Source organism: Pseudopodoces humilis, chromosome 17 (genome assembly GCF_049639895.1).
Source record: "Pseudopodoces humilis isolate 2021_Gansu_Grassland_sample_001 chromosome 17, ASM4963989v1, whole genome shotgun sequence".
NCBI classification, from domain to species: domain Eukaryota; kingdom Metazoa; phylum Chordata; class Aves; order Passeriformes; family Paridae; genus Pseudopodoces; species Pseudopodoces humilis.
This window is the reverse complement of record NC_142216.1, coordinates 15,555,261-15,577,325: the sequence shown is the minus strand read 5'-3', so window position 1 is coordinate 15,577,325 and position 22,065 is coordinate 15,555,261. Positions and strand designations below refer to the sequence as shown.

Here is a 22,065-nt window from a genome sequence, read left to right as displayed (position 1 = left end):
GAGATGCAATTAAGTCAGGCCCTGGTCATTTCATAAATCCAACTCTGTAACTTACTTTAGAAAAATCCACGAAACTATTTGGCATAGGTTGGTGGAAAATATTCGAGGGAGCCACTATTCCAGAATCATCTCTCTCCATTGGCTGATGCTGAGAAAACGTGCCTGGGTCTGACAGCTGCTGATGCATTGGATGACTTCCCATGACAGGCTGAGACCAACCGGACAAACCTTCTGCAAAGAGATTAAAAACAGCTGATTAAATTCACTGCAGACACTCGAGTGAACTCAGCAGGTGCACACACCTAAGGCCATCTAAAGGCACCCTGAAAACACACAGCCACAGGGGGATCTCAGGTATCCAGACAAAAGTGGAGAAGATGGGGACTGCCGTGAGCTGCGAGTTCCACATGTCCACTGCAAAAGGGCTAAAATCCAGCAGAGCTCCCAATGCTACCTGTAAGCACATAAAAGCTTTCCTTGAGAACACACAGCAATGCTGAAACATGAGTTAACCAAAGTGTGGAGGCCTTCATTGAAGCATGTAACAAATGCAAGACTCAAATGTTTGTTCTGAAAGTTACCAATAGAAACACTCTACACCTCAAATGCTGCACAACCTCCTTCCACAAAATCCAGCTACCAGGAAACTAAAGGTGAAACTTCAGCTGTTTCAAAGTAATTCTTTGGAAATGAAGGCTGCCTGGAACAGAAGTTATCCCATTCTGTTCAAGAGTTTTGAGGAAATCAATGCAAAACCCAGCATCCACAGCTCTGTGGGTGCATCAGCTGCACCTCAGCTGACACTGTAAGGTGTGAGTGGAAAACAAGAGAGACCTGGACAGAGGGAGCCAACAGTCAGGCCTGGAAACAGCCCCCTTTAACAGATAGAAATTGTTAACTCTAAGCTTTGGATCATTCAGAGGACTTTGAATGAGGTCTCTGCACCATTTCAGGCTCCCATGTGCCCGGTGACTTGATCCAGGCTGGGTGAAAACCACAGCATCAGGAGGAGAAACCACAGCACTTCTGATAGTAAAAGATTTTAAGATCATAGAAAATTCAGGGAGTTAGAAAGAAAGTTAGGCTTGGCAAGCCCTGGGAAAAGTGTTAAAAGTAGGCCCTGGGAAATGTTAGGCCTTGTGATTGCTAAGATCATGTGAAACTGCACCTGTGTAGTCAGTAAATGATAAATTATATAATTGTTAGATATGATTAGATATAATTATTGTTTAAAGAATCATGAGAAACTATGTTAGGGGTTTGAGGGGGATCACAAGAAATCCATGCTTGGGTAAACTCAATGTATACAATGGAACAATGTAAGTTTAATAATTAATATGTAAGTTACATAACGATAGAGTATAAAACATGTTCAGCTCCAAACCAAGGCGGGTCAGATTTGGGTCTGTGTACCCCTGACACCCAGAGCTCTTCAATAAAGCACCTTCATATAATCATTCCGTGATTATGTGTGTTCCTGAACGCTAACACTTCACTGACCTGTGCCCTCCCACCACTGCCAGCAGCTCTCCCCTCAGGATGTTCCAGCCAGGAGTACAGCCTGTGGAGCTTTACTCCTCCTCTCCAACCCTCCTTCCAGACATTCCTGCTGAGAGGCCCTAGCAGGTTCCTCACAGCAGCAGAGACTCACCAGACACGCTGTTGACCCCGAAGGACCAGATGCCGCTGTGGCCCACGGGGGCAGTGAAGTTGGTTCCCAAGGGCGTGGGAGTGACGGAGCCTCCCTGCCGGATCCTGGCGAGCCTCTCTGTCCCGATGGGAGGGGGCACCTTCCGATCCTGGTTGGCGTTACCCGTTTTTGGCTGGCCCAAGTTAGCAGGTGCAGAAGCAGCTGAGAGGGGTGAAGATGATCCTGAGGAAACTGATGGAATAGGAGATTCACCTGCTGAAAAGAGTATTTCTCTTGCTTAATTACACACAAAGTAGCAAGCATAAATGCCATCCCAATTATTTCCCCAATATTATCTCAAAGCAAATGATAAAATGATTTAAAGGTTTTTTCTTTTTGGCAAAGCATTCTTCAAGTCTTTCAAAGAAATTCTGTCTAGGAATTATTTTAACTCTAAAATCAACATTGTAACACAAATGCTTTCAGCCATCAGAATCATGATATTCTCATGACATAGCAGTGTTTCTAAATTAATTACAAGAAAGAATAAGAAACATGGAAGAGTTTCAGGAAGAGGTGAAAACATCAGCCAAAATACCATAAATATCTAAACAGCCTGGTTTTGGTATCCACCACTTCCAGCAGAAGAGAAATCAGACAGCTTCCCAAAGCCACAGGTGTGACCCAAGAGCATAAAGTCCCGCCAACTTCAGAAGCGTCACTGACTCTCCTTGGGAAATCCAACTTCCTTTGAGCACTCATTTAAACATTTTGGTTCTTAAACACAGAGTGGCAATGAAGTTGCATGCAGTGACATGAAAAACCTCTTCAGCTAAGATTCTGAATCAAAACCCCATATTTTCTGTAAAGCTACTTCCATGTTCTTTCCATTAGGAGGAAAACCCACTGTTACCTTGGATGATGCTTAGAGATTTTGAAACATTTTAAGTGTAATTCCAGATCCCAATTTAAAAAAAAAAAAAAAAAAAAAAAGAAAGAAAAAAAAAAAAGGCAAGTATAACTTCAAACTATGGCAAACATGACATTTACATCTAATATTGCACTCATACTACTTAGAGGGGAATCTTTAGCTTGGCATAATCACCTCCACTCCCCCACAGCTTCATGCCCTCTCTTCTCAAGAGCCTACAATGACTCATTTTTTTGCCCAAATACACCTTTAGTAATGCTACCAGAACAAGTGGCATGGGAAAAACCCCACAAAATAGCACAGCTTGGGATTTGCACGCCATCCTCACAGCTGCTAAAAGCAATTGGAAAGCATTTTTTGCATTACTGGGTAAGTTCCCCTCAAGTTAGAAATCTACTAAAGACAATAGCTATGAATTTATAGTTAACTAAGACAGACCCATGAAGTTCCTACATGAATTTGTTGCGCTTGTCCAAGGATGTGGTGAAAAATGCTGTCTGTTAAAGCTGGGAGTCCCAACAGGCGCTGGCCCTTGAAGGTAAACCCGTGCTCCTTGTATGTTTGCTGAAAAGCCTGTCAAAGGACCTGAAGAAGAAGTTGTAGAGCTGTTGGATGGATCTAGAGAGGGTAAGCCTGAAATAAACATAAATTTGATTAAATATCTCTCTTTGGGAACCTGCTTCAAAGCACCAGAGAAAGCTAGTGCTCCAAATATAATTAAAGCATCTCATCACCTTTTGGGGGCATCTGCACATGGTAAGGTCATTTTACAGGTGCACGATTCTCCCTTAGAAACCACAGAGGCATTTCTGGAGGCTCTCTGGTTTGGCCTCAAGTTTTAACAAAAACAGCCATCCCTTTGGTCATTGAAAGAAAATGATCTTAGCAGGGAGGGCAGAGCAGGAAAGCTGGGACTGGCCACGATCTTTGCTTACAAAAAAGCCACACAAATCCAACAGGATCTGGGGCTCTGTGAAAGTCCCAGGGGAATCCAGCACCAGGGAAGCAGTTCTCTGTAGGATGGGCTTTGCCATCCCACAGGTACCTTCATGTAGAGATCAGTCAGAGCACGCTGTGGCCACAGACAGGGCTGGTGTGGCACAAGAACCACAGGGGAAGGGGCTGCTTCCTCCAGGGATGTGTGAGAGGAAGAGAGAGATGGAGAAAGAGTTTGAAGTCCCACAAAAATTACTGGCAAGGGTGAATTACAGTTTTTTTTAAATAAGCCAAAGCTTTTAAGTACTTTTCCAAAATGTCATAAAAGCTCTTATCACACGTTATTACCTGAAAGCAGAAATGGGCATGGCCATATGTGCACCTGAGTTTAGGGTTTAGTTTCAAGGGCCTATTATAAACAAGATTAGTTTCAAAACCATTTAAACGTTTCAAAATGACCACAACCAGGACCAGCCTATGTTGCTGCTGAGTGAGGTTGAAGGTTTTATCTACACACACCCCACCACAAACAGCAGTGCTGCCAGGCAGTACCTTAGGTCAGAAACTAGAAGGGCACCTCTCAGTGCCTGGATAGTTCCAGGTTGTGTCCCCCAGTATTATCAACCAAGTCAACCTGATTTACTCCTTCCAGAAGTGCCAGATCCAACCTGCTCACATGGACAGAAATGTTTTCTTGGAGTTGAAGGAGGTATTTTTCTCACTAGCCCAAAGGTTAAAAAGAAAAGTCTCCCTTACAGCCAAGGAGCAACACATTCCCCTGCTGCTGGAACATGGGGTGCTCAGCTGAGGGACCCCCAGCACGGGAGGACAGTCTTCCTGGGTTTGTCACAGCACAAACTCCATGGCTCTGAGGAGGATGCCAGCACCTGTGACTGCAGTGTGGTTGAGCTGAGTTTGTCTGGAGTTGCAGCCTGGCTCCAGCACGGAGCTCAGGCACAGCAGGGCCTGCAGCCCAGAGCCCTCCCTGGGCATCTCCTGTGGAGCCACTGACCGGACACTCCAGCACAAACCTGGCAGCCAAAAGGCCCCTGTGGGGACCAATTCCACCAGGCACCAAAACACAAAGTGCCAGCTGCCTGGCAAACCACACGAGACCTGCCCCAGACAGAAGGGTAGCAGAGCTGCTGGGTTCCCAGACAGAGAACAAGGCAGGGATCGTGACAAAAGCAGCTCTCCTGCAGGACAGGAATGCCCAGCTGTCTTCTGATGGCTGAGTAGCTGATGAGTAAACAGCTTTTGGATACACAGCTTGTAAAGTGCAATGTCTGGACAGTCAAGACCACTTCAGCACTGCTGGATATGCTCCATGGGCTGAAGGGAGCCTGACACACAGAGATGCACAAATTCAGGAGTCAGGTCACAAAGAACAATTTTTAACATTATCATGTCTTTTATAAAAGTGAATGAAAAACTTTGCTCAATATTAAAAATGGCTATTATGAACAGTAACTTACCAAACCCTGACTGCAAGAATGAGCTTCCTTTTTTTTTGTACTTACCAACAAAATCAGGTTTTCTAATACTAAAATCTTCTGCAATACCACACTCTGCACTTAATTGGGCTCAAACTCCTCATTGTGCTCTGAATGTATAACTGAGCTTTTGAGAGGAGTGTACTGATCTCACACAAACTCTGCTCAAAATTCAGTTTATCAAAGACCCCAGGCAGATGCTGGTTAGTGCAATATTACCTGCACCTTTAGGGAAAGAGCCAAAACACTTGGTCAGTCTGTGTGAAACAGAGTCCAACCATTCATGGAGTTCCATACTCATGTGCTGCTTCCTAAGCTGGCATATTTCAAGTTTGTGACCCCTTTTAAAAACCAAGGTCTCAATCTCCTTAAAATGCAGAGGACAGAAGTAAGAAGCAGATTTCTTTTGGTCTTCTCCACAGCCTCCTCTCATGGCTGGGCTAAGCCTGCCCTCAACTGCAAACTGCCAGGACAAGAGACCTAAAAATGTGAGACAAATAGGCCAGTTCCAGAATGGATCCACAGCCAGTGAGATCTGCAGAGATATTTGTGCCTCAAAGGACCTGGTGAATCAGAGAGAACTCGACCTGCAGCTGAGCTCACCCATGAATAGGAAAAGCAGACTACCCAAACTCCACTCTGAGGTGAGAACTTGCTAAGAAAAAGCTGGTTTTGTGCACAGCCAAACTATATTAAATCTTCACCATCAGTTTAGAGGCGATTCCCTTAGAAATGTTGATTTGTGGAAAAATTTGCTATGGGCCAACTGTGCAAGAGAGGCACAAAATGCAAACCTCTGCTCCCTCAGGTGTAGTCACAGCTGAGATCAGAGGATGGGTGTCCACCTGCTCCAAGGCCATTCCCAATCCCTCTGACCATATGGATTTGCCAGGCCAGGTCTTGGCTGCTCCCTGTCCATTGTGCTGCTGCTGGCCAGAGCATGAGCAGCAATCAGCCCTTCTCCCCCTCCTCAAAATCTCATGAACATGTCACCAAGCCCTGTGGAAACAGCCATGGAAGTCCTCAGTTCTGCCAACCTTGGAGGCTGAGGGCAAGGTCAATTCCCCTGGGACAAGCTGGTGAATGAGAGGTGCACAGACCATACTTGGCTCTGAGGGAAGGCAACAGAGAAGTCCTCAGCCTACTGTACTCACTCCTTTCTATCACACCTTCCAAACATCCTCAAGCTCCCTTAACCCCCCTAATTCCTGGGACATCTAGATTCTGAAACAAAGGTGATCAAAAGTAGCATGAAGTAAAATGACATTAAATGAATCAACTAAGGACCTGACTAATCAGTCACCTCCTGCCAGACACAATTTTAGCAACACACTACCTATTTGCAGTGTTTCTTCACTTTGCAATATCCTAATCAAATCCTAACTCAGGAAAAGTGTGTTCTGTCCAAATATTTTTGAGCTTCAGTCGAGAACTTCACACATATCTCCCCCAAAGTCAACTGTGTGACCTTTCCTTGACTATCTACCTAACTTTTCTAAGGGCAGAAACAGATTTACACTGTTTTTTAAATACTTACAGTCACTTAAGGATATATATATATATAAGGATATATATAAAAGGATATATAAAGTAGAAATACAATAAATTTTCCCCTATCACAAACAGATGATCTTAACATAAGGGAACAGCAAAATCCTTTGCTGCTGTGGGAAGTCTCAGTCACCCATGTTTGCACATGCAGGATGCAACTGTTAGGGAAATCAGCACATCCCATTTGCCCTAAGTTTCCTCTCCCAGGAATTATTTCAGCAACAGCCAACCCCAGAGTTCAGAGCACTGCAGAGGAAAAGCTGAGCCACTGTCAAGTGGTTGTGGAGCCTGCTGGGGGTCTGGAAGCTCTTCCAGTTACTGTATCTTACACATGTGGTTCTGCTTGCTACACTGAGGTTAGATGTGGCACAGAGTTCTTTCTAGGTGTGCCCTCCCTCTGCAGAGGGATTATCCAGCCCAAATTTAACACTTGAGATAACTGCAGGCATAGCAAACACCCCATTCTTGTGGTTAAAGCCAGTCAGAGAGAAGTGTTCTGGTTTGCAGAAGTCTTGCACATTTGTCAAGGACAATTTGAGAGGAAAGGGAATGCTGAAGATCTTTCCTTACCATCAGATCTTCCAAATGCTCCCTTCTCCTTTAATCTGAAAGTCAAACTACCTCAATTTGTCCCAGCCCAGCATTCAAGTCCTGAAGCTTTAGTCCAAATACCCAACACACACTGTGTGAAGGATAACCCCAGAGCAAGGCTCTCCAGACACCCAGCTCCAGGGCACCCCACAGCCACCACAGCAAGGACAAAGGGGTGGCACAGAACAGATTTCTTGAGGGTCCCTTCCAACCAAATGGGTGCAGTTGGTTGTCTGCAACATAGTTTGAACATTGAGAAGATAGAAATCCTGCAGGTAGAGCACAGCAAGGGCATGAAGCTCAATGTCAGTGTTCTTAACCCATTTCAAACAAATCCAGATGTGCAAGTACTGCTATACTGAACTTCTGAATAAAACACCCCACGCAGTAGCACACCAACAAGCTTATTAAAACCCTAGAGCCATATCAAGAGCCAAAAGGCACAGAGAGTTTACTCTCACTGAGTCAAGCTGGAGTCTCACATACAATATGGAGCACCTACATGCAGTCACTGCTGCAGCTGGAACCTCCAGGAGTCCTCAGCTTTGGTGTCACCCCACACTGTGCTCCATTCCAACCCCAAACCTAAAATCAATGCTATGCTACAAGCAGGTGGGAGCATTCCTGTCTCACACAGAGGACAAACAATGCAACATCTGCAATCTCCCCAACACCTAACAGCCTAGAAGAGCTGAAAAAAAAAAAAAAATCAACATTTTAAAGGGCACTCAGAAAAAAGAGGCCATCCTCATTACATGAGCATTCACCAACTCCATGAGTCATTTGCAGACTACTCCTCCATCAGTATGATGGTCAAAGTGCAATGGCTGAAGAAATAATTTTGTCCAGAACATGATCTTAATGACTTACCTACAGGACTAGTTGAAACCCGTTGGGAAGGTGGCCTGAAACCAGGAGCCTTGGAGTTGTCGGGATGGACGTTTTCCACATGTCCTAGCACAGAGTTATTCAGAAAGGTAGACTGAACAGTGAAAGATGGGTCAGCTGCTGCTCGGGTAGAGAGTGGACAGTCTCCCCATGCTTGGTTAGCTGGCACCTGGTTGCTATCAAAAAGACTACTAAAGTGATTGAAGAGCGTTGCTGGCCCAAAGGCAGGAGGCAATGATTTGTTTGCTGGGTTAATGTGCATCTGAGAACCGTTCATAACGTTCATGGCTGACGAAAGCTGCACTGCAGCAGGTGGACCTTGAGAAGGTGTTAAAGGAACTTGATTCGTAACAAAAATAGACTGAGGATCTTGATGGAGGTTTGCATTTGGTACCACTGAATAGAAAGAACCTCTGGACTGCATCCTGTGAGTAACTCGAGGTGCTGGTACAGCTACTTGAGGTAAGTTACTGTTGTCCTGATTATCTGCAACAACTGACCTGGGCGACGCTAAGCTTAAAGGAGCAGATTCTGAGCTGGATGAAAAAGGCATCGACATGGAAGGGCTGATCTCAGACATGCTGGTTGGCAGTATCTCATCTTGGGCGCCGCTGAGCGGTGCAGGGCTGCTCGCCGGGCGTGTTTCGGTGCCCCCTGAGCTGCTGCTGGCTGACACACTGCAACTGCTCGCGGCTGAAGCTGGTGGGCACGCGCTTGTGGGAGGCTGCTCGGGGGTCGCCACCTTCTCCTTGGGGGCGGAGCCAGCCGAGAACGAGTCTGCTTTCAGGGCAGAATGCTGCGCTTGCGGAGCAGTAGATGGCAGAAACGCCGTGGGCACTTGCCCGTTGTTTGGGGGGGCAGAGGAAGCTGAGGGCAGAGTGCTACAGGTGCTCGTCACAGTTGAGATGGCTGTTGCTGCAGCGCTCGTCTTGGGGACGCAGGCGAAGAGCTGCTTCCTGACCGAGGAGGGAGTCCGGTTACTGGTCACACCCAGAGGCTGGGTGGAAGCAGCTACAGACGAGGCGGTAACGGGACAACTGGACGTAGCCAAGCCAGGAGACTCCGTCTGCAGAACGTTTCCATTCTGGCTACCTACACGGCTCGAGCTATTATGCTTTGGAGAGCTGTTCGTGCTGCCAGGGTTAACTGGTCTCACTGGGAATGGTCCCCAAGTGTTCGGTGAAGGTGAAAAGGTTCCTCCAAACTGGGCCATAGGTAAGCGAGGGTGCCGGATCTGTTGCATAGTTTGGGCAGCCAGCAAGGCAAAATGAGGGTGAGAATAAGCGAGAGGAAGAGACACCGGAAAAGATGAGCGCACGTTTGCTGGGACATTCTTGTTCAATTTGTTAGGAGGCTGGAAAGTAGATAGTGTTGATGACTGCGACGTGACCAGGGGCGGCGCTCCGAGAGGAAAGGAGTTCTTGTTGGAAGCAGTCGCAGTGCTGACTCCAGATGAAAAGTTTGTGTGGATTGATTTGGTACTCGAAGCAGGTGTTCTTATATGAGTTTTAGGAATCAAGTCTTCCAGTTCCTTGGCAGGATCTTGAATAAGGGCATTGATGAGTTGCACTGCGTATCGCGTGGACTCTGTACCACCCCTAGATTAAACACAAACAGATTTATCTTTTGCAAAGGAAATCTCACTTTGCGCAATGTTCCATAGCTTCAATCATACACTGATCTCTAAGTCTATTGTAAGTTTACTGCAGTAAATTATTTCTTGACTTCTGTGTGTCTTAAGGATTATCTCTGAAGTCTACTGTCAGCATATCTTAGCAGCAGGAATGTATGTTCTATTCTAGAACAAAGAAGCTAAATAGATCCTGCCTTAGAAAGCAAACACACTTTTCAGTAAATGACACTGTGGACTAACTCAAGACTTTCATTTTGAGATACTGTACCTTATAGTGATCATTCTCTCTCCATTCTTATCTTTTTGCTTATCCACATCAATGTGGGCACCAGTGACATCTTGAATTGCTGTGATGTTGCACCCACCTCTTCCCATTATTCTAGATACGACAGAAGCTGGGACTGATAATTTCTTTGACCTATATCACAAAGATCAGAAATCTGTGAAATGCATTCAGACTTCAAAGACAGAAAAAATCCCTCTGCTGTCTAACAATGGCTGAAGTAATACTCTTAAGGGCAGAAAGTTGTTTTCTGCTGATCCTTTCTTCACCCTTTGGAGCCTCTCTCGAAGTCCCCCACTCAAATTACTCGTCATCCTCAGTACCTGACAAGGATTCTCCAGTAGAATTTATTCCCCCATTATTGTAACACAGATACATAAGCCTCACATTATTTCAGAAACCCTTCTGGATTTTATCTTATCTTGGGCACCTCTCCAAAGTGAGACAAATCCTTAGCTTATCAACCTGAATTTACACAAGCAGCACTGCTTCAAATACAAAAGCCCATGGCTTAACTATTTTGATTGTTTATAGCAAGGAGAAAGCAGCTTTCCAGGGTTTTTCCAGTGATGAGCTCTGTAATACCACCTGCATCCACAGCCTTTTAGTATCCACCTCTTTCAGACCTCAAGATCTGGAAGTGCAGTGTCACCAATAAACAGTGGTGGGTGAAAGCAGCTGAAGGTGTGCAGTGCTGTGATTTAGGACTTGCAGGCTCACTGTCAGGCCACAATGCTGTCACCAAGTCAGTTCAGGGTTTTCCTGATTCACATGGTACTGGTGGGTCAGAGCAAGCACACGGGAAGTTCTGAACACAAGCCCTGCTTGCACACAGACCTCAGCTGAAGTCCCTGGGCCACCACTGTCCACAGACTTTAGGGTGGGTTGGACCTCTTTCACCCCTAAGCTGCTTTCAGCCTTGCTACTGATGTGCACTGGCTTGATGCTGAACAATTAGAGGGGATTCAAAGGGGTTTCAGCAATCACAGCAGTCACAGGTCCCCACCACCCTGTGGAAAGGCTGCCAGCTTCACCTAGCTATTCCAGTCTTGGAAACTTGTAACTTGATTCTCAGAGAATTGTTTGTCACTTAACAGGACTTAAAGGAAACCTGTTTAATTTTAAACATCTAAACACATGAAAATGTTCTAAAGCAACACCTCATGTGGCCAAGGTGTTTCTTCTTTTCCCCATCCCTGCCAGGACAGCACACTACAACCCTTCCCATCCCCAGAACCCCCAGTGCATGCACCCAGCTCTATCCCAAGCCTGTTTCATGCTTTGGGGTTTTTTCACCACCTCCACTTCCACAGCTCCCCTCTCAAGACAGACATCACAGTTACTCCCTCCCCAAACGAGAGCTCCATCATCACCTAAGTTTCAAGAACACCTGTATTGCTCACAGGGCTCCTGACTGCACCTTGGTCTGCTTCCACCCCAGCCCACTGGGGACCTCTGGCAACCACTCAAGAAAGCATTTCTCTTCCAGGAGAACCCACCCCAGTCCCCTCTCATCCATTATCCACAGCCATTTCCCTTCCTCCCACCCAAAGCTGATGGTTTTGACCTAGAGAAGTGTCCCAAAAAGTACCTTTTTGCTCCAGAACAGCAGCGCCCTCCTCTCTGCAGCTGAAATTGCTCAATTGGTGTTGGCTGCAGAGTGTTGCTGGGGGGAGGGTCTTTCAAAACTCTGCCCACTTGCCTGTCAGGGGCAGAAGGGATGTTTGCATTGGTTACTTTGATAGACATCCCTTCTAGCTGGGGATCAACTCACAGGGAGAGGGAAGAAGAATTCTTGTTGAGATCAGGAGAGATTTTAGCAGAGGGAGATCCCGGGCACTGCACCCACACATCTAGGGTCACCAACAACGCTCTTTGGCAGGACATGCTTCCATCAGTCAGGGCACAGCAAACACCAGTGCAGAACACTGAATGGAACGTTCCTCACGGTATTCCTCAGGAAAGAGGATAGGGCAGGTTCTGGATGCATGTCTAGAACACTGCTAAGGCCAACACAAGAGCAGACAACACCCATGTGAACTTTTGGGCTGAGCCAAAGAGACTCAAAAGCCCCAGAAGAGCAGGAGCAGCCCCAGACCAGAGGGGTCAGTGGGTCTGAGAGGTTCCTGCCTGCATCACTCCCCAAGGGGGGGCCAGGCTGCCACCACACACCCAGCAAGGCCATGTCACTTGGAGAGCCTCTTTGGTGACCACATCAAAAGGCAGAGACCAAAACAACTCTAAGAATTCAAACACATAAATTTTCATCTTAAACTGCTTTTTTAACCTTTATTAAGAACACTCTGTGGCTTCCACTAATCCAAATGCACTAAGCCCTCTGTACAATTATGTTCTTTGCACATAGCCTAAAATTCTCCAAAATTAGCACATCTAGTCATTGCCACTGCAGAACACAAAAGCAGGAGGGTTTCCCAAGTGCACCCAAAGCATCTGACACTGGTAAGTTCGTGCCGTATTCTTTTGTGATGAAGAGAACAACAAAAATCAAAGCCAGATAGATGATCATTCTAGTTCCAAGCAGTAGACAACATAAAGGTTACAGAAGAGATACTGGGTTGTTAATGGCCATACAGTAAAACCCAGTACATTTTCAAAGGAAAAGATTGCTTTACAGTAGATGTCTAAATCTCACTGTACCTCTAAGCACTCACTTTAGGGTGACACAATTTTCCACTGAATCAGTGATCAAGGTCACTGCCCAAAGTACAATGAATTTTGGCCTTGAAGGGATCATTTGCCTCTCCTCTACTCACATCCATCATGCCTTTAGTTCATGGGCAATCATCTGCTGTAGGGCTTTTCACTGCCCTCTGCTCCCTTCTCCATTTATCTTGTCCCCACATCCTTTACTCCACTGAAGTCACAGCTCTTCTTTATTTTCTCATACCAAATACAGTGTTTATGTCATGTTTACATTAAGTTAGCAAGAAGTTACTACAAATTAAGGCTGCAGCTGGTTTTCCCAGCACTGCAAGAGAAAGTGGGATAGATTCTCCTGTAAATTAATTCTTTAGTTATATAATCTTGCTGCACATTCTGTATTTGAGCATAATATACAAGCTAAAAAGCTCACAGACAGTTTTAAAACATAGTATGAAAGTATTTACCTTCTAACCACTTCTTTCCAGCCTTCTTCTCTTTTCTGGCCTCTTTTTGGACTGGTCAGATTCAGCTTTACGTTTGGAGAGGTCAGAGGCAGGGAAACAGCCTTATAAGTAGTCGACAAAGAATTCGAATGACCTTCACCATCAAGTCTGGGAAAAGAAATGTGCTGATTACAAGTTGCAGAATAAAATATGACAGCATACAGTTTACATTCCTGCAGCTTAAAACTAGTAGCACAAACTGTTTCCAGAAGAACCACCTTTAACAAGGAGCCAGAAGGATGCATTTAGCTTGAACTGCACAGGACCCCGAGGCTCTTGTAGCAAACCTTGGATGAAAGGTCCAAGGCAGAAACAATTTGTTCGAAGAACAGAGACAAATCCCAATTTTTAACACTCCTAATGGGAGCCCAAAACACACACCCTCTAACCAGAAAGGTTGATGAATCCACTTATTCTGCATCTAACTTGAATCTGGGGAAAAATAAGAAAAATATCCTCTCTTTCCACTCCCAGACAAGCATCTCAATCAGACTCACAACAGCTGTCTCACTGCCCTTCTTGATGCCCCAATGTCTGTGTTCTTATTGAAGGTGACCTCTTTGTCAGCCCAGTGTCCTGCAGATCAACCTCCCTTCCCTCTTCCTTCCCCTTAGTGCAGAAAATGGAAAGAGAAAACAAAACTATGGGGGATCAGACTTGTGTGACTGAGATGTAAAAGCAAACAAAGACTACAGACCCACATGAGATCTAAGCTTTCTGATTCAGACCAATGACCTCTTCAGAAAGTGGTGGTGTAAAAGTTATCAGCACATTCCCAGGCAACTGAATGATCTTTTGAACAATTCATGTGGCCCCTGCATGTTCCCTGAGTTCTTCTGATTCTCACCTCTGGCTCGACAAGGTTATATCAAACTGGCCATCAACCTGGCAGGTGAAATGCTCAGAGTCATCAACTTCTTCCCTCCTTAAAAGAAAGATTGCAAGTCAAAAGAGTTAATGCTGAAACCATAAAACAATCAAAAAGTAACAAAACCGCTTCTCTACTTGGATGATAAGTAAAGCTGGCACTTCCTTAGTTAATTCCCAGCACATTAACTTTAAGATCTATTCTAATGAAGCCGACAACACAACATGGATGCTTAAAAAGTGCAGAGAGAAAAGGCCATTTTGCCCAAGTAGTATTAAAAACTAGCCAACAATCCCAAAAAATCTTATTCTTGTAAGATTTCAAAGAGGTTGTGTTCAACAAACTTAACACAGCTATGCAAATAAAGCAGCCTCAGTCTCTCTGGGCTCTGGGAACACACAGTTGACGTAGAGCTTAAGCTACAGAAAATTGACACTGGCATAGATGGAACCTTTTGAAACAACAGGAAGGAACAGAGCAGTGTCACCTTGTTGGTGTTTTGGAAGCCGAGGTGCTGTTTTTTTCTTCCTGAGAGGGGATGAGCAGTGAGGCGTAGCGCCGCTCCGAGGAGTTTGTATCCATTGTGAAGTTCAGCTCTTGGCTCTTCCCTCCACTGCTGCTTTCACTATTGCAATCTGTGCTATCCAAGTTATCTGAATCGCTGTTCCCACTCGCACCACCACCTCTTGGCTCTCCATTTATTTTATTTTTATCTGCTTTTTGCTGTGCTAGAGATATATGCTGATCTGGCAAAATTATCTGCATATTCTGAGGAGTCTCTTTTGTTTTATTTTTCTTATTTTTTCTATTTGTGCTGGGGGTAGTCACCACATTAGCTCTCTTCTTCCCAAAGGCATTTGTGAAGGTAGTTGAAGTTGCAGAAATTCCAATTGTAGTTGTAGTAGTTGCACTTGGAGGCTCTATAGGAACTTCTTGCTCCACTGAAAGAAAAGCCGTTTATATACAATCAGAACCCACAAAATAGAGAAATCAGTGCCCTTCACTGAATACGCTACAGCTGGTTCCTTGCTGAGCTGTCAGACTAGCACCAAATTCAGCTGTAAATCCTCCAAGAGAGAAAGACTTTTATGAACAAAGGAGGGGGTGAAAAAAAATGAGCAAAGGAGTTTTACCAGGCAGCAGCCATGCAACACTGTCAAGTATGAGAGACCAGATTTCAAATTCCTTTTCCTTGATGGTTACAAGGTGGCACCCCCACAACTACATAGTTCATAGAAACACCTGTTCTTTACCTTCATCATCATTTTCTTCTTCATCGTCATCTTCTTGCAGTTCCAAAGTTTCCTTAGGCTTGTTTTCTTCATCTTCTTCTTGTTTTCTTTTTTGTTCCTCTTTCTTCTTCTTTCGCTTTTCCTTTCTTTTCTCCCTTTTGGCTGCAAGAGCTTGTTTTCTGCTCTCCTCTCTTGACTGTGTAGGAGAAAAGAATCCATATTTAAACATTTTCACATAGACTAAATTATAATTCAGATCTTTCCTAGAAATCTGGGGGGGAAGAGAAAGGAGAGAGCACAATGAACTAGAATGGCTTTGGCACACACTGAATCATTACACAGAAATTGGACAGACCTTATGCAACAACAGGACTAGCTGGTCCCAAAACTTCTAAGGAATGATAACAAAGTAATAACCAAAACAGAAGTATTAAAAAAATATAGCTTTACTGGAAGACCAGAAAAATCTCTCATCCTCTCAATCCTTTCTCAAACATTTAATAAGGTCAGTGATATTTTTGGTGTGATGTTCACATCTTTGATTCAAAGGCCAGTACTCAATGGCTCTAATTTTAACCAGTTTTTTTCTTTTAATATATGGAATCAGTCATCTGCTGCACTGTTTGTGGACAGCAACTGATGTGTGTTTAACAAGTCCTCAACCTGGAAAACTTAATAAACTAATGTGGAACTTGTCAAAAACTGTAAAAACCTCCATTAAGAGAGCTCACTCAGGAATATGTTACTCTAAAACAATTTACAGTATTCTCAGCAAAAGGAGAAGGGGATTTTCTCCACTAGCTGCTCAAATCCCCCGAGCAGAAGTCAAAAAAATGCTTATGGACTATGATTTACACCCAGAGAAACACACCATGAGACCTGGAGACCTCCCTTACTCACATGTCCTCTGTGCTGAGGTGAGCCCAGAGTTAACTGCCTAAGGAACTATTGGTAAGTCCAAGCTTTCCTAAAAAGGACAGAGGAGTGGCTGAAGCAGAAGTCAGTTCTAATTTGCCACCCTCAGTATGTGCCTCACTTGTATGATACATTAGGGGAAGGAACACAGACACAGTCAGAGCATGAAGAGCATGCCCCAAGAAGCACCAAGAGAAATGCAGCCTAGAGATTCACACAGTTCAAACACTGTTACACAACAACAATTATCTACTCACTTTTTCCAGGTCTAGCTCCTTCAGCAGTATAGTTGCATTTTTATTGGCTTCTGCAGCCTGCTGGTCTTTAGCTTTCACAATTGTCTCCACACACTGGTGACACTTTTTCAACAGGTCCTGAAATGCAAACTTGTCTTACTTCAACTGTAATAAACAACAGCTGAGGAGTGAGACTTGCTCTACAAACATGAGATTAACTCCTCTGTATTCATAAACATACAAACTATTTCACACAATAGGATCTAATGCTGATTTACTTTTAAAGTGCTGTATTAAAAATGAGACATGCACAAATCCCCAGATCAGATGTATGTGAGCAAACATGTACATTCAGTTTTTGAATTACCCATGGATATTTTTGCTGGAAATTCAGGCCAGGGTCTTCTCCCCAAGTCCAACTCACCTTGTCTGTGATGGTCGCTATGTAGCGCATGCACTCAATGTCTGAAGGAAACTGGTTAACTTCTTTCACCAGGAACTGAACTACTTTCACATGCCCCTAGAACACCAAAGAAAATTCCAATCTCTTGTATACAATCGTCAACATTCATCATCAAAATACAAGTTTGGTATCAATGCAAACACTGAAAATAAGCAAGAACATTTCTGCTAAGTTGCTGTTTGTGATGAGGGGCAATTCCTGCTTGCTCAGTGCTGACAGCACAGCCACTGTTTTGCTTCAAGGTGGCAAAGACAAGCTCTTCCACAAGTTATTTTTTATTTTAAGGTACAAGGACCAGAGGAAGATCTTCATGGTTATATCTCATAACAACCAAAAAACAAGACAACCCTCTTTAGACACCATTTATCACCCAATCCACTCTCCTGCCACTCATCCCATGGAGCTGACTTAAGACTGTTCAATTACAGGTTAAGTCAGATCAGGAAACGAAGCCACCTCAATGTTATCCTGGCAAGTACATTCCTCTACCCCTGGGTATGCTGTGCAACCAAACAAAGCACCCAACTGTTGCTTCTGAAGTGATGTGAAAGCAAGGCAGTGTCAAAACAGGGGAAAGCTCAGCCCCTTTTGTTTGTCAAAAAAGCTGCACACTTATTTCCTATTTTGTTAAAGGCAAAGCAGCTTTGGTTAATAAATTCCTCTGTGATAGTTATGCTCCTTGCACCCAACACCACAAGTGATGGAACCACCCCAAAGCAATGTTCTTCCTGCCAAGAAGAAAAGGCAGTGGGTGACAGAAGAGCTGACTACAGTGTCCCATCACAAGACATTAGGAACAGGAGAAGCACAAAGGAATCAGGACAGCTTATTGCAGACTGGTATTGTGCTCATCTCCAAAGCAGGACTGAAACAAGCAGTACAGACTGCAGAAATATGGAAATCTCAAATGTTCAGTTTTTGCACAGTGTACAGCTGGAAATTATAAAGTTAACATAATTTATGGAGCAAAGTTTTTCAGCTCTCAAAAACCGGATCCTCGTGAAGTACAGTAATTATGATTTTGAAGCAGGCATTTTATCAAAGCAATGATTTTGCCATGTTATATTTGATTCTTTCAAAACCAAGCACTCAGACTCAAACGAGAGGCACTACTTTGAAAACATAAAAAGCTGGTCTCCTACCTTGCGGAATGCTGACATGAGTGGGGTAATTTTGCGGTTATCTGCAGCATCCACGTCTGCCCCTGCCTGCACAAGCAGCTGGACCACGTCGTAGTGCCCACCGTTTGCTGCCAGCCACAGCGGGGTGTTTCCTTTCTTGTTGCGGACATCAATGTGTGCCCCTCTAAAAACACAAACCCAGTGAAATGGGATGAGAAAAGGTGGAAGTCAGAGAGCAAGAACACAAAACATCAGAGTACAACTGGATATGGAGCTTTAATAACTGAAATACAATGGTAAGAAATTCTGCCCCTGAAATTTGCTGTTTCATCTGCAGGGTAGTGACACGGGGATTATTTAAACCTCCCTGACAGAAATAAACACTCATTTCATGTCACCTACTGCACCAGAAATATGCAACCAGCAACCTTTAAATTATCAGTGTGGTGACTACCCACAGGACAAAGCAACCCCTTGAGATTTTAGCAGCACACTGGTTAATGCTTGAAAAGCTCAAGAGCTGCTTGCAGGTTTTGCCCCACCAAGTGACAGTGAGGAAATGCTCACCTGGGAGTTGCTGGATTCAGACACAAACAAACTGCCCAAGCCAGACACTGTCTGCCTGCCCCTGGTCCCAGCTGCCTGCTTTGCTTAATTAACACTGCAATAGCGAGATATTCCAGGATAACACTGAAGAGCAGGGAACAGATCTAACATCCTATTTTCAAAGCTTCCCATTCTCTTTGCTCTCAGATGCACGAGGTAACGTGAACAAGAGCACCCTTGCCACAGAAGAATAGAGAACAAATGTGCCACAATTCATTAGTCATAACTGCTTTGGCTTGGGAGGGACATGAAAGCTCATTTTGTTCCAACCCCCTTGCCATGGGCAGGGAAGCCACCCACGAGATCAGGTTGCTCAGAGCCCCACCCACTCTGGCCTTAAGCACTTAATGAGAAGAAATGATTTACCGATTAATGAGGAGCTCGCAGAACTTGTAGTGACCCTTATCTGCTGCAATTGTTAAAGCCGTATCTCTTGAGGAAGGCACGGGTGGGGCATTCACATCTGCTCCTTTATCAAGGAGAACCCTTCCAACTTCTGCATAGCCTCCCGAAGCTGCTTCCATCAGAGGTGTGAGACCAGTCTGTGCAAAGAGAATGAGTTACTCTGTGAAATCTGCACAATATACTGCAGATAAGACATAAATGTTTCCTACAAAGGGAAATCAGATTTTTATTTAGCTGCTTATATTTAGTTTAGGAGCCTAACTTCAAGCAGTCTCTTCCTCAAAAAAGACCCCAAAAACCCAAACGAAAAAAACCCGGACAACAAAACAAAACACCCACACACAAACCAACCAAACAAAACCAACCCAAAACCCAAACACTCTTGGGCTTTGATTTATACAAACCCAAGCAAACTGTTGACTAAGCACCACCAGATACCTGTCTCAACAGCAAATGCAAAGTTTATAACAAGATCTCTACAACAGAGGTTAGAATAGATTCAAATGAAGACACAAGTGTTTCTACAAAAATACTCAGAAACTGGCTTTATAGCTTTCTCTAGCCTCCCTTGGCACTGAGACTGATCTGGGCCCAACTTAGTTGCCAGGTCAGACTGTTAAAAAAACTTACACCAGCTGCTAACATGCCCAACTGACCATTTGAGAGCTGGCTTTTATCCATATCCCCTTTTCTCCAGCCACAGTCATTCCAGAAGCAGGCGGGGTAGACAGACACAGCAATTATTTCAGCAGCCTTAGGAGTTACCAAAAATTCCTTTGTGCTGGGGAAATCAGTCTGGCTGTCTACACAAGCTTTAAGCTTGCTTTATGGCAGGAGACACAAAGCTGTCCCAGAGCACCAAAGGATGGGACCTGTGGAGCATTTCAGAGGCACAGAAGGTCACAGTACTGAAGCCACGGGTTCTACAGCAACGTAAAAGCTTTACAAAGTTTGACTGCACTACTTCGGTTGTAGACAAGAAGTCTGTTCTATATGAGAATCACAAGCAACACTATTCTCTTCCTGCCTAGACTTCACTTGCATGTAAAAATATCTGTATCTGTTCTGAGTATCATGTCAAGTTTAAACCTGAAAAAGTCTAGACAAGAGTCAATCTAAGTTTCATTATAAACTCAGAAGGACCGGTCAGCTTTTCCCTAATGCAAAAAATACATCATCACTGATGCTTTTTTATTTTTTAAAAGAAACCACACTTATTTCAGAACATTTAAGTGCTCTGATGTTATAACTCCTCTGAGCCCAGAGAGGCTCAAAGTTACAGGAAAATTTGAAGAAACTTGATGACTCAGAGGCAATAAGTCTTAAGGAAAGGCAAATCCCCCACTTACCTTTGCCCTGTGCTCGACATTGGCCTTCCTGTCCAAAAGCAGACTGACCACCTCTGCCCGGCCCTGGAAGCAGGCCAGGGTGAGGGCTGTGTTGCGGTTGGTCTCGATTTGGGCGTTAATATCAGAGCCCATATCAAGCAGCAGCTTCACGGCAGGGACGTGGCCATTCATAGCAGCCAACATCAGAGGAGAAATCCCCAGCTTACTGCCAGTCCTAAGGGAAAGAAACAAACTGCAGTGCCCACGGACAAAGGAAAGCTCTGGGAAATGGAAGTGTATCCAAGAGCAACAAAATGTTTTAAGTCAGAAAGGAACATATAACCTACACAAAATATAGGACCTAAAATAGTAGCATTTTTAACTGACTAGGAGAAACCACTGGAGGAACTACATACAATAAAGAATTGCAATTTATAAACAAGGAAAATACATTTCAGCTGTAAGATGCTCTGATGGCCAAAGCAGACATAAGCCTTAAGCTACATCTGATTTTTTGAAAGAAAAACATGCTTCTGGCACAACTGCAGCTTGAATTTCCCCTAGTTAAGAGATCTCTTGCTCTGCCTAGTGTTAGAATATATCTAAGCTTTCTTAAAACAAATATAGAGCAGGCTTAAGAGACACCGCTGTGTAAATTTGTTCCTCTGCCTGAAAAAGACATCTTCAAACAGACAGAGATGCTCTGAACACTTGGCTGCTTCCTTGACATGGTTCTATTGGAAATAGTTTGACTTCAAGTCCTCAGAATGGTGGAAAAGGGAAAGACCAAGTTTGCAAACTATAATCCCTTAAAATTTAGCTGTAAGTCAGGTGAAGTTTGTGATAAAGGACTTAAAGCTCTAAGATAACACGAACATAGAAGATGTTATCAGTGCAAAAAGACTCTTGCAAGGAGGTCTGAAAACACCTGAGATTCCAACCCGTGCCTCAGGATGGAGCCAACAGGGAGTGCCTGTGCCACACTGCAGCTCAGCTGGTCACATGGTACATTACCTGGAATTAATTTCTGCCCCAGCATTGAGAAGAATCTTGATGATATTAACATAGCCACCAGATGCAGCAAGGCTTAACGGCGTGTAATCAGACACATTCCTGTGTTCTTTATTTGCTCCCCGGGCCAACAGCAAATCAACAACCTGAAATGACAGGACGTGTATTAACAGACATATTGTGGCCTTTGCTATTACCCAGGGACTGAGAGCATGTTATCACAAACTTTCCAATGTGCTGCCCGTTTCTCTTGTCAACAGACAAGATTCCATAGGAAAACCTCCACCCCTCTTCTGCTTGACTTTATCTCTGTACAGCCCCCACAGCCCATGACCACAGCAGCTGAGCACTTGTCTGCCAGAAAGATTGTTTTACCTAAATAAAACTGCTGAAGTGAAGCTCTTCCTGGGAATCTTAAGTTTGCAAACAGAGATCCACCAGACTCCCATAATGTCTCACCATGTTTGAGCATCTCTTTCAGAAAAACTCATCTCACAACTTCAATTCAAATGACACTTGAGCCATGTTTGACCGTCTGTATTACATGAACTTCCCAAAAAAACCACATGTGGTAAAAATCAGAGTGACTGATGTTAATGGAACCAGAATGAGGAAGGACTCCTCTATCAGAAATTGCTTAAGAGCAAAGAATGGCAGAAAATGAAACAATTTCGGTGATGTACTTCAGTGGGCCTCAACCTACTATTAACATAAGCCAGGTGATTTCCAAACAAGCCAGAAAAAAAGGCTCCTTGCCAAGCCAGAAACATGAGGTAG

The 22,065-nt window shown here is 44.3% G+C and overlaps 1 protein-coding gene across 9 annotated transcripts in view; it reads right to left on the bottom strand.

Annotated features, from left to right (window-relative positions):
• Nucleotides 1–22,065, bottom strand: part of ANKHD1 (ankyrin repeat and KH domain containing 1) — a 99,770-nt gene that overhangs the window by 5,086 nt on the left and 72,619 nt on the right. For 2 of the 9 annotated variants that reach the window (XM_088063411.1, XM_088063408.1), the window contains exons 19-34: nt 21,292–21,434; nt 20,299–20,512; nt 18,911–19,086; nt 17,960–18,122; nt 16,779–16,874; nt 16,376–16,492; nt 15,225–15,399; nt 14,459–14,912; nt 13,951–14,028; nt 13,065–13,211; nt 11,528–11,638; nt 9,922–10,071; nt 8,003–9,618; nt 3,015–3,194; nt 1,652–1,906; nt 56–231 (exon numbers count right to left, since the gene is read on the bottom strand). In XM_088063411.1, the coding sequence (XP_087919537.1) occupies nt 56–231; nt 1,652–1,906; nt 3,015–3,194; nt 8,003–9,618; nt 9,922–10,071; nt 11,528–11,638; nt 13,065–13,211; nt 13,951–14,028; nt 14,459–14,912; nt 15,225–15,399; nt 16,376–16,492; nt 16,779–16,874; nt 17,960–18,122; nt 18,911–19,086; nt 20,299–20,512; nt 21,292–21,434 (4,251 nt within the window). The remainder of the gene's footprint in view (nt 1–55; nt 232–1,651; nt 1,907–3,014; nt 3,195–8,002; nt 9,619–9,921; nt 10,072–11,527; nt 11,639–13,064; nt 13,212–13,950; nt 14,029–14,458; nt 14,913–15,224; nt 15,400–16,375; nt 16,493–16,778; nt 16,875–17,959; nt 18,123–18,910; nt 19,087–20,298; nt 20,513–21,291; nt 21,435–22,065) is intronic. The other 7 variants (XM_088063407.1, XM_088063410.1, XM_014253115.2 and 4 more) reach the window with 6 other exon arrangements.